The 12,119-nt window shown below is 44.3% G+C and overlaps 1 protein-coding gene across 3 annotated transcripts in view; it reads left to right on the top strand.

The window, feature by feature from the left end:
* Positions 1-12,119, top strand: part of LOC122554649 (ADAMTS-like protein 2) — a 122,952-nt gene that overhangs the window by 16,863 nt on the left and 93,970 nt on the right. For 2 of the 3 annotated variants that reach the window (XM_043700011.2, XM_087990285.1), the window contains exon 2: positions 4,271-4,413. In XM_043700011.2, the coding sequence (XP_043555946.1) occupies positions 4,271-4,413 (143 nt within the window). The remainder of the gene's footprint in view (positions 1-4,270; positions 4,414-12,119) is intronic. The other variant, XM_087990286.1, reaches the window with a different exon arrangement.

Here is a 12,119-nt window from a genome sequence, read left to right as displayed (position 1 = left end):
ATCCTCCAACCCCTGCAACATCCTTGTGAATCCTTTTTTGAACCCTTTCAAGTTTCACAACAGAATTGCACACACTATTCCAAAAATGGCCTAACCAACAGCTTGTACAGCTGCAACATGACCTCCCAACTCCTATACTCAATACTCTGACCAATAAATCAAAGCATACCAAATGCCGCCTTCACAATCCTATCTAAATGTGGCTCTACTTTCAAGGAGCTATGAACCTGCACTCCAAGGTCTCTTTGTTCAGCAACACTCCCCAGGACCTTCCCATTTAAGTCCTGCTATGATTTGCTTTTACAAAATGCAGCACCTCGTATTTATCTAAATTAAATTCCATCTCTCACTCCTCAGCCCATTGGCTCATCTGGTCAAGGTCTCATTGTACTCTGAGGTAACCTTCTTCGCTGTCCACTACACCTCCAAGTTTGGTGTAATCTGCAAACTTGCTAACTATACCTCCTATGTTCACATCCAAATCACTTATACAAGTGATGAAAGGTAATGGACCCAGCAGCCACAAGCAACTAACTCTACATTGCGCTTGTCCTTGTTCCTGAGCTCAGAGCAGTTTGGAAATGGGCAAGGACTTTATCTGAATGTGAAATATTCTGATATTGACTGTTTATAGAAGAGCACTTTATTTTCTCTTTCTAAGTAACCTCAGGCAGATTAGGGGGCATTCTGTACGGTCAGTTATGCTATAATGTGGTAGTTCTGTTCTCGTGCAATCACATGTTGTAAGAAAGTCGCGTAATAGCAGCACCATTTAAAATAATGGGGCTGGAGTCGTGTTATAACCAATACATGCTTGAAAGGTTCGCACTTTAGAAACAGCGTCCCCAATTCGTCAATGATATTATAGCAACTCCGTGTAACGAAACACGTGTAAAGCAGATCGACCTGTATGATTTGAGCAAAGGCTTTAAGACCCAAGCTGAGTTACGTGACTGTTGTTGTTGTGAAGTTGGTTGAGGAGGTTCATTGAATTAACCGCCTGCCAGCATGAGTAACAAACAGCTGACTTTCAAAGTCTTGTAACCACTTTGTTGTATGAGGTAATGGGGAGAGTCTTCAGCCTAACGTTCCAGATCAAGTTGGTTGCTAAGGACATTTGGGGCCCTGCCTCTCAATGCCGATAATTTGATCCCCTGGGGGATTTGTATGGATTTCAAAGAAAGCTTACAGATCTGGGTAGAATGTCCTTTAACGGCTCTCCAGTACTTAAGTGCATCATCTGGTGTGACGTGAACTATACAAAGACTTTGCAACTGCCTGTGTCTTATGTGGTCATCTGCATTGTTGGGTCCTGTGTCTGCAATGACTACTTTCAAGGTCATTCAGGCCCTTTCAAACTGTTCCGCTCTACTTTGCCTTATGGCTAAGTTGAAATGGCCCCAATTCATATCTTTAGGTGTCTGCTGTGTTCCAGTTGTTAGCAGTCTCATATCTGAGTCAGTGGATTTTGGGTTCAGGGACCAGAGCACAAAAGGTAGCTGGTGCTCTAGTGTAGCAGTGAGGGAGTGCTGTACTGTCAGCAATGCCACGTTTTGCATGAGACTGTCCTTTTAGATGGATGCCCCAAGGCCACCTGCCACTTTTGGCAAGGCCTGGACAACATAATGGGCTACAAAGTGAAGCAGAACAGAGCAGAGGACAAAAATATATCCTTTTCCGATGTGCTTAATGCGCTTTATGCCCATTTCGAACAGAAAATCGGTGAAATGGTGTCACGTGTCATCACAGCCTCGGACACATCTGTTCCCTCAGTTACTGCCTCAGATGTCAGATTGGTCTTCTTGAGAGTGAACTAAAGGAAAGTGACTGCCCTGGATGGAGTTCCCGTCCATGCGTTCAGATCCTGTGCGGACCGGCTGGTGGGATTATTTGCTGACATTTTTAATCTCTTGTCACTATAATCTGAAGACCCCACCTGCTTCAAGAAGACCGCCATCATTCTGGCACTAAAGAAAACTCATGCAGTGTGCCTCAATGACTACCTCCCAGTGGCTTTGACCTCCATAATCAAGTGTTTCGGGAGGTTAGTGATGGCTCATGTCAGGTCCAGCCTGCCTTGATACCTTTGCAGTTTGCCTTCTGTTGCAATTGATCCACGGCAGACATCATCTCCCTGGTCCTATACTCATCCCTATAATACCTGGGTAATAAGGATACCTGCGTCAAGCTCCTACTTATTGACTGCAGCTTGGTCTTCAACACTATAATTCCAATCAAACTAACCTTCAAACTCGAGACCTAGGTCTCTGCTCCACATTCTGCAACTGGATCCTCAACTTCCTGACCCACAGATTGCAGTCAGTGAGAATAGGCAACAGCACCTCCTCCATGACAATCCTCAACACCGGCACACCATAAGGCTGCTTACTCACCCCCTTACTATACTCCCTGTGCACTCATGACTGTGTGGCCCAATTTCATCCTAACCCCAAGTATGCTGACAACACCACCATTGTAGGCTGGATGTCAAACAATGTCTAGATAGGATATAGGAAAGAGAGAGAGTGCTTAGTGGTGTGGTCAATGTCAATGTCAGCAAATGCCCTCAATGTCAGCAAAACGAAAGAGCTGGTCATTGACTTCAGGAAGCAAAGTGGAGGACAATCTCTTATCTACATCAATGGAGCTGAGGTGGAGATGGTTGAAAGCGTTAAGCTCCTAGCAGAGATGATCACCACCAATCTGTCCTGGACGACTTTTGTTGATGCGATTGTCGAGAAAGTACAATGTTTCTACTTCATCAGGAGGCTAAGGCAATTCAGCTCGTCGGTAACTTTTTATAGAGGCACCATAGAGAGCATTCTAGCCGGATGCATCACGGCTTGGTACGGCAACTGCTGTGCCCAGGACTGTAAGAGAGAGTTGTGACCACAACCCAGTCTATCATGCGGACCAACCTTCCATTCAATTGACTCCATTTACTTGCTGCTTGGCAAGTCAGCCAACATCATCAAAGACCCCTCCCACCTCGGTATAATCTCTTCCAACCTCTTCTATCAGGCAAAAGAGACAAAAACATAAACATGCGTACCAACAGATTCATGAACAGCTTCTTCTCTGCTGTTATTAAACTTCTGACTGGATCCCTCAAATTTCAAATTGAATGTTGATCGCGTTCTTTGTACACCTTCTATGCTGCCGTAACATTGTATTCCTCTCTCTGTTCTACTATCCTAATGCACTTTGGTATGATCTGCCTGTACTGCATGCAAAACAAAACTTTTCACTGTACCTAAGTACACGTGACAATAATAAACCAAATAAAAAAAATGTAGCAGCTCTCATGACCCAACAATGTTGACTTCTACTTGTACTTGCAAAGTGCCTGTAACTTAATGGAATGTATTTGGGCACTTCACAGAAGCATTATCAAAGAAAACTTGAAACTGAGCCACATAAGGAGAATTGGGTCAGCCCACAGAGGATTTTTCAGTATTAAATGTCTTTTGGAACTTGCACGTGCATTAACTGCCAAAATAATTTTTCGTTTTATTAGAACTATTCCTAATATATAGCCACACGTTAAGACAGGAAAGAGGCAGGTTTCAAGGAGCATTTCAGAGCAGTTAGAGAGGCTGAAACATTGAGGGTATGTGTTGTGAATTCCAGGACTAAGCAGCTGAGGTAATGAAATTCACAGACACTGCAGAGGAGTGAAAAGATTGCAGAGGTTTGGAGGGGGTTAGAGATGGGAAGGGATGAGTTTGAAGAAGAGCAGGGTAGTTCGTCTCTTGTCCTGGCCAATATATTTTTCTCTATCAGCAACGATGAAGAAGTCATATAGCTGTTCGTGAAACCTTGCTGTCTGCTCGTTGGCTGCTGTGTTTTTTACTACATTGATACACAATTAAAAAAAAACTGTGTAAAACTTTGTGAAGTCCTGAAGTTGAGAGGGGCTACATAAGTGCGCATTCTTTATTTTCTTTCTCCGTGATGTTTGATGTCGGTCTTGTCGCCTGTCTGGTGTTTCTGGGGAAGTTGATTTATCTTGTGGCCAAAGTCACAAGTCACATGATACCAGGTTATAGTCCAACAGGTTTATTCAAAATCACAAGTGACGAGATGACTCCACCTCATGGAGGAGCAGCGCACTGAAAGCTTGTGATTGCGAATAAACCTGTTGGACTATAACCTGGTATCATGTGACTTCTGACCTTGTCCACCCCAGTCCAACACTGGCACCGCCACATCATGGCTATCTTATGGTTGACAGATGCAAATAGATGCTTTTTTTTGTTGTTTCTGTCAGGACAGTAGTGAAGTTACGGAGAAGGACCAAAGTAGAGAGGAGGATGTCGCTCAGTGGTGGGGAGAATGGAGCTCCTGGTCCACGTGCAGTCGGAGCTGCGGAGGAGGGGTCATGTCACAGGAGAGGCACTGTTTACAGCAAAGGTAAGTGATGAAGTGGTTTTGGTTCACCCTTCCTGGATCTATGAAGCTCTATGTGACTTATCGTCAAGCCTCACGGTGCAAAGTGCATGCAAAATGTTGATTGGACGCAAAGTGTTGATGTCTCTCTCTCATGGTAGCATGCCAGTGACTACTGCAACCAGTTGGGAACGTTGGCAGTAGTATATTGCAAATGATGAAGTGCTTGGTATAGCTCCTGACCAATTTTCCTTAGAGGCTATGACATCTCAAGCCTGTGGCAACCACCTCGAAAACTTACAAAGACATGATCGTATCACCATTTCCAAGCTCCCCTCCAAGTCACTGACCATCATGACTTGGAATAGTTTGCTGTTCCTTCATAAACATTATGTCAAAATCCAGGATATTCTTATCTTGCAGCAATGTGGGAACACCTTCATTGACTGCGAAGTTTCAAGTCCTTCACCAGCCTCTCAAGAATAAAAAAAAAACACACCTATTTCTTAAAGGATATACAAAAATACGCTGTCGGGACACCAGCACCTTGCCCAAGACTGCCTAATATCTTAGTTGTGGCTTTTTCTCTATCTGGACAGTAATTTTAACGTAAGCTCATGGTCAGGTTTTTTATTCCTCCTCAAGCCCCATTCCAGACATGTGAGCCCTAAATCTGAACTGATATTTCAGTGCAATGTTGTTCCCTTCTCTTGCCTGTGCTTGTGCTTCTCAGGGAAGGGAGCAGTGGGCGGTGGGCAGGCTGTCTTGTTCTACAGTGTCAGTGGATGCTGGCTTTTGCTTTATCAGTAGGGTCTCATATGCCTGAAGTATGTTTGGAAACGCATTCCCACAATGCTTCCTTTGAAGGCGAGTAGTCAAGTTCTTCCTAGCGCCCTGGTCAATATTTAACCCTCCATCAACATCTAAGAACGCTGATTATCGGATCACTGCCACATTGCTGTTTGTAAGAAGTTGTTGGTTGCAAATTGGGTGTTGCAGTTGCTACTGTAAAATATTGACTGTACAACTTGAAACGGGTTCATGGGCTGTAAGTTTCTTCGCAAATATCTTGGGCTGTGGAAGTCTTTCGATGGCCTCTCTACAGTCAGCTTGCTCAGAATCCCTGTACGAGTGAACAGAAGTGTAGAGGTGTGAATTGAGCTGTTGTGACCAGCACCCTGTCGCAAATCCCATGCTGCAGCATCAAAGGTTGGTCTGCTGAGATTGATGTTTAAAGCTGGTGCCAATTTGGATGAAACCAGACAAAGTGGCAGCTCTGTACCACATTGCGAAGTGTAGGCAGTTAACTAATGTTTCACTTGTCTGCACATTATTTCATTTGCTTCCAATGGCTGTCTTCCCCAGTTAGAACCCAGTGTTGTCAGCAGAGGGCTTGGTGATATCACAAAAGTGAATTGACTGTGGTTTGTCCTTTTTACCACTCCACCATGTCTCCTTGGATGAACAGGTCTGATCTCTGAGGCAGATCCAACACCCCTCCCCTTCCTGCTCACCAGTTAAGCTCAACCATGGGCAAGAGAAAGAACTGACGTTCTAAGTAAAAAAAAAAGGTTTAGCTGCAGGGTCTTTGGCTAACTTGTGTGTTTCCCATTTGAGGTTCTGTAGAATTTGTAACCACTTCCAGTGGCTGCATAATCAAAATAAATGAACTGTATCCAGCATTGAGTGTGTAAACACTTAAGAGTGAATAATTTTAGAAATAGCATGTTCTGGTGGAGTCACTTTTTAATGTCTGTAGTAGGTGAAATTGTGGAATGTGACAGTGTAGCTCAGTCCCTTGCTGCAGGCACATGCTGAGTTGCAAACTGTTCTGGATCCTCAGTGGTCTTTTTGGTTGTTTTCCTCTCTGCAGCCTCTGAACCATGTGCAAGCAATCAGAGCAGCCATAACAAGCCAGTGATGTGTCTCAATCCATTTCCTCGTCATTTGGCACATTGTCAGTGACTCAACATCCTCACAGCTCCATTTACCTTTCAGCCAGACTGACCCAGGTGCGGGATGGCTGCTGCCATCTCTTTGCTCTTGACTGCTGAGAGCATCAGGTGCTACATGACAGATTCAGTTGGCAGTGTTCTTACCTCCTTCAGTCCAGAGGTTGTGGGTGCTTCAGTGTAGTACTACAGGGGTGGCAGTGGCGGCATAGTGATTAACACTGCTGCCTCACAGTGCCAGGGTCCTGGGTTCGATTCTCGCCTGTCGGTGTGCAGTTTGCACATTCTCCCTGTGTCTGTGTGGGTTTCCTCCAGGTGCTCCGGTTTCCTCCCACAGTCCAAAGATGTGCAGGTCAGGTGAATTGGCCATGCTGAATTGCCCATAGTGTTAGGTGAAGGGGTAAATGTAGGGGAATGGGTCTGGGTGTGTTGCTCTTCGGAGGGTCGGTATGGACCTGTTGGGCCGAAGGGTCTGTTTCCACACAGTAAGTAATCTAATCTTTAAAAAAAGCAGGCTTGAGGGACTGAGTGGCTTTTTCGTGTTTAGTAGAATGATTTATGAATATTTAAATAATGATACAAACCTAACGTGAGCAGAGAGAAAATGTGGTCAAGTCTCAAATGGGAGCAGAAGAGAAATACTGCTACAGGGCTGTATTCAGTATAATATATATCCTGGTGTAGATAGAGCTTAGAGTGTAACAGAGTGAGAGATTTAAGATCAGAGCAAAGCAAACAGCCTGTAAGAGTGCAAGTGCAAGCACCCAATGCCCTGGGGAGGCAAGAGAGCATAGAATACATGAAGTGACCACTGACAGGCAAGAGTCTGTGGGAGACACACACTTCATAGACATGGCTGCAGCAGGCCAAGGCATGGTTCCTTCTGAGTTCTGTCAAAGCCTGGTAGTGGTAAGGGAGACTACAGTGATGTCAAATTGAAGGTAGATCACTATCCCATGAGGTAGAAGAAACAAAAGATGGAATAGCACAGGTAGAATGGAAAGTCGAAGAGTTTGGTGGCAAATTAATGCAAAGGGAAGACTCTGGTGAGCAAGTAGGAATAATCAGAAGTCCAGGGAAACAAGGGGTAAGAGAAATCATTGTATTTACCCAGGTCAGTATGAAGGGAGCAGTTCCTATCAAAACACTGCCACTGCTGCAGGAGCTGGAGAACAACAGGCCAAAAGTGGGAGCTGTTGAAGTACAGAGCACCATTGGGGTTACATGTGACAGAATAAAGGCATCAGGTCAGTGCATTTCTGTTTTGTGGTTGCTTGTGCTGACCTAACAAGGCAGAGTATGAAAGAAAGTACTTCTGACTTCAAATCTTTCATTGAAATTTCCAGTGCATCTTTTAATCCAAAGAGCTATCTGGTCATAGAAGGGGTAAGATTTAACCAAAGGGAGGGAAATCGATTTGAGGTGTTATTAGCTGAGTGTAATGCACATTAGTGGGTGTTTTGGGTATGAAGTGCCAAAAGACCAGCTTACAGGAGATTGTGTCATTGTAGATGTTTGGAATAAAAGCAAAATTGTTTGATTTTTTTTCCATCACAAGAGGAACTCGCACTAGAGGAGGCAGTTCAGTTTTCCACACATGCTGAGATTAGGGCCCAGAACTGGACAATCATCGAAGCTAACAGTGAGGCTCCTTCTGACACAATTGGATCGGTAGACTGTAAGATTACATGGTCATCTTCCTGAAGGCCTACCAACATGGCAAGAAAGCGGGAAAGAGCCTCATCACCCATATTAGGATGTGGAAGACCTGCTGAAAGGCAACACCGCAAACACTAATGCAACCAGTGAGGAAGAGTAGGACAGTTGAGAGGATACGGCACGCTTGAACTTCGTGTATCTCCAGCAAAACAATGAAGTCATTTGACAAAGGAATAAAATCATTTGGAAAGGAGAAGATACAAGAAATCCAAAGCTAAGATCAGCAAGGCAAGCAACATTTCTAGGTTGCATCAGAGAAGGCCAGCAAATGTCTTCATGTAAAAGGATTAAATACAGAATTTAAAGCATGTACATTGGATACTGTTTCCATATTTGCTGACAGCTGGTCATGGTTAAAATCTGTGGATGTTCAGCTAGTCATCATCAAATTGCAAGGTCTGGGGTAGATCTTCAGTTGCGTTGTGTCAGTTCACCATCTCATTTAGCCAAAGGAGTGGGAGATGTATCGAGGCACTAAACATAACTAGGCTAGGTTTCCAAAGAGTGGCACACAAGTGCAGATCTTTGTTTATGAAAGAAGGAAGCTCTCCAGTTCCGAGAGGAGATTCTCCTCAGGGCTCCCTCAGAAATGAGGAGCCAAACTTACATTTTGACAGTTATTTTACTACGTAGAACAATCCGAGCAGGATAACCACATCCTCTTTTCACAGCAGTCAGCTGCAGCTTTCTGAGATTTGAAGATCCTGACAGAAACTTTGGCAGCTGCTGTCAAATAGTAAGTACATAATGTAAGTGTGATGTCAGGCTGTTGAGATGGCAAGGTGCTAAGTGTTTGTTGTGCTATCTGGGTAGGATGCCAGCTAGGAAAGGGGTTGGTAGCAGATCTAGGATGCCTGATGCATAGGCAGTTAGGGTGCAGGTAATTAGGGTGCGAAATGGATCGGTTGCCATGTGGGACGAGAATGGGGTGCCAAGTGAGTAGGGTACCAGCTAAGCAATGCAGTGTTTAGGATAGGTAAGGACAGGTGGGCGAAATCTGGCCTGGTGGGGGGCTGGGAAGGTGGGTGTTGGGTGTGTTGGTTCTGGAAGGTGGTGGAGGGAAGGGAGAGGGACACGTTGAGTCTGATTGTTTGTCAGGGATGGTGAGAGGATGGGTTGGGTGTGGCAGTGGATCGGGTGGCACCTGTTCTGGCGGCATGTGGGAAGAGGAGATGGTGGGGGGATCGGGGACGGGGGTAGAATTTTGCAAAGATTTCTCAAGCCTTTTCGGAGGATTAGGAAAGCTCAAACGTGACTAGCATTACAGATCGATGCTGAGTCAAAATGCCTGAATACTGCTAGAAGAATACATCGCCCACTACTGAATAATATTGAGGCACAGTCCGATAGAAAAGCAAGATGGTGACACAGCATCTGGAGTAGAAATCCAGGGACTCGGGCTCATTCCATGGGTTTATGGCTTCTTGAATTACCCCCCAGGATTGAGATTCCTGGTCAAAACACACTGGAGAATACTGGTCAACTTACTGGGATCAAAAGATATAGTGACAATGCCATTGCGAATAGATTCAGCTCAACAATTGAAATCAGACTGCTCACCAATCGACACTCCAGGCAAGATGCATTTTACAGCTGCGACCCTACCCAGAACGTTGGTGGGTCAGGCTGATACGGAAGACTTAAATTCTCATTGAAGAGATGGAATAATTTTCTCCTGATATAACCAGTACACTACCAGCTACAGAGATGACATTAAGGCTAATCTGTGCTGTTTAAAGCAGCCGATTGAGTGCACAAGCATCTTTGGAAGTGTGGTCCAGATATTATTCAACACACGCAAGTTCTAAAGAAGTATCCCAAACAGAGGCAACATTGGACGGTTGTAGATGACCTAATGGTATATGACTATGAACTGGTGATACCAAACTCCATGAGTGGTGAAATCCTAAAATGACTTCTTAGTGGACACTTGGGGATCATTTAATTCAGAGCTCATTACTCAACAATCCAAATACTATTTAAAAGGAAATAGAGAATGTATTGATTTGTCAGCCATGGGCTGTCAACAGGCTGTTCAAACAGAGATGTTAATGTCTCCAGAAAACCTTGGCAGAGTTTAGCAATTTGATATCAAAGGGAAGACACATTAGTACTGATGGAAGACTATTCTAGCTAGATACAATTGTAAGGACCTGTACAACCGCAGCATACTCAGTCATCAGAGCCCTGAAACCAGTTTTTGTAACACAGATTCCAAGAGAAAATGCTTTTGGACATCGGACAGTAATTTGTACAACAGGAATTCGTCACAGAGGTAGGAATCAGCCAGGTGATAAGCTCTCCACTCCATTCTCAGGTGAATGGAGAAGAAAGGAGGGTGGTCAAAACTTTAAACTCCCTAATGGCCAGGATCACAGATTGGGAATTGACATTTTTAACTCTCAGACCAATACCACTAAACCGGGGATAATCTCTGGTAGAATCATTCATGGGAAGAAGACTAAAGATGAGAAATGCTCATATTGAGGTGCAACCGCGGGATTATGGGAAGGTCAGGGAGATAGAAAAAGACTACAGCAGAAAGCAGATATATTCTAACTTGAGAGACAAGGCAAAAACACTGCTGACTTTGACAACTGGTCAAAAAATCTAGATAAGAGACAGACAAGCAGAGGCGACAGTCCTCCAAACAGAACCTCTGAAGGGAAGTTCAGGAGAAACAGGAATGCAATGATTTGCTTGAGCCAGTGAAGAGGGATTGAATATGATTGCCACAGAATGCAGGGCTGAGACAAGCGCACTATGTCAGATATCTCAGGGTGCCTTGGTGGTTTCGGCTGAACCATCACCCTTATGTACAAACCAGGTTGGGGTGACCAGCAAAAGTTCCAAATCATCTTGACCTTTGATGATTTGGACCCTGAGCGGAGGATGGAGATGGTGATATTGTAATTAGTTAAGGTAATTTATTTAGTGATTTAAACTGTATGAGTAGAGAAAGGCCTGAGGGGGAGATGTATGATGCGATATGAATATACAGAGGAACCTCGATTGTCTGAACGACACGGGTGGGGAGTATTTTATTTGGGTAATCGACTGCCAACTAACAGTTTAGCCAAGCATCAGGACCTTGCAGTCTTATTTGGATAATTGATGTTCGGATAATCGAGGTTCCTCTATATTGATGATGATTGACTCTAACATCAATAAAGCGGAGAAGCACACAAGTGAAGATCAAAGGGGAGCAGAAGAGAAACTTACCAGAGAGTTGAGTTCAGCATAATGCATATTTCATGTAAATAAAAACATTACAGTATAACAGAGATAAGCTTAGTCTAAGTTCAGGATGAGTTAGAGATGCAAGTTTAACAACATCTTTCCTATAGCAGCGAGGCCATAGAAACAGACAGTAAAAGCTTCTATAAATAAGTGGAGAGAAAAAGATTAGTTAAGACCAAATATAGGTCCCTTACAATCAGAAGCTAGAAGTGTTATAAAAGAGAACAAAGAAATGGCAGATGAACTGAACACCATCCGGTTCTGTCTTCACAAAAGAGGGCTGAAGTAACCTCCCAAAAATTATAGAGAACAAAGTGAGAGAATGGAATTGGCAGAAGTCAGAATTAGGAGAAAGTGAGGACTGCTGATGCTGGAGATCAGATTCGAAACGCGTGGTGCTGGAAAAGCACAGTCGGTCAGGCAGCATCCGAGGAGCAGGTGAATCGACATTTCAGGCGTAAGCCCTTAGTCAGGAATGGTGGGGCGGGGCAGGAAAGGGGTTTCAAAGATAAATAGGATGGGTTGGGCTGGGGTGAAGGTAGCTGGGAAGGTGATAGATGGATGCAGCTGGGGGGTAATGGTGATAGGTCAGAGTGGAGGGTGGACTGGATAGGTTGGAAGGGAGATGGACATGTGGGACAGTTCAAGAGGGTGGATTAGAGGATTGGATCTGGGATGAGGTGGGGGGAGGGGAGATGAGGAAACTGGTGAAATCGATGTTGATGCAGTGAGATGTTCTTCCTTCAGGCGTCTGGTTCCTCCAGGAAGTTAGAATTAGGTATGAAAATGGTGCTGGTTAAATTAATGGGTTTAAAAGCT

Source organism: Chiloscyllium plagiosum, unplaced genomic scaffold (assembly GCF_037043375.1).
Source record: "Chiloscyllium plagiosum isolate Xiang-an unplaced genomic scaffold, Cpla_swu_hap1 HiC_scaffold_9, whole genome shotgun sequence".
In the NCBI taxonomy this organism is placed as follows: Eukaryota; Metazoa; Chordata; class Chondrichthyes; order Orectolobiformes; family Hemiscylliidae; genus Chiloscyllium; species Chiloscyllium plagiosum.
The sequence above is the reverse complement of the archived record's forward strand: the minus strand, read 5'-3'. Positions and strand labels throughout refer to the sequence as shown.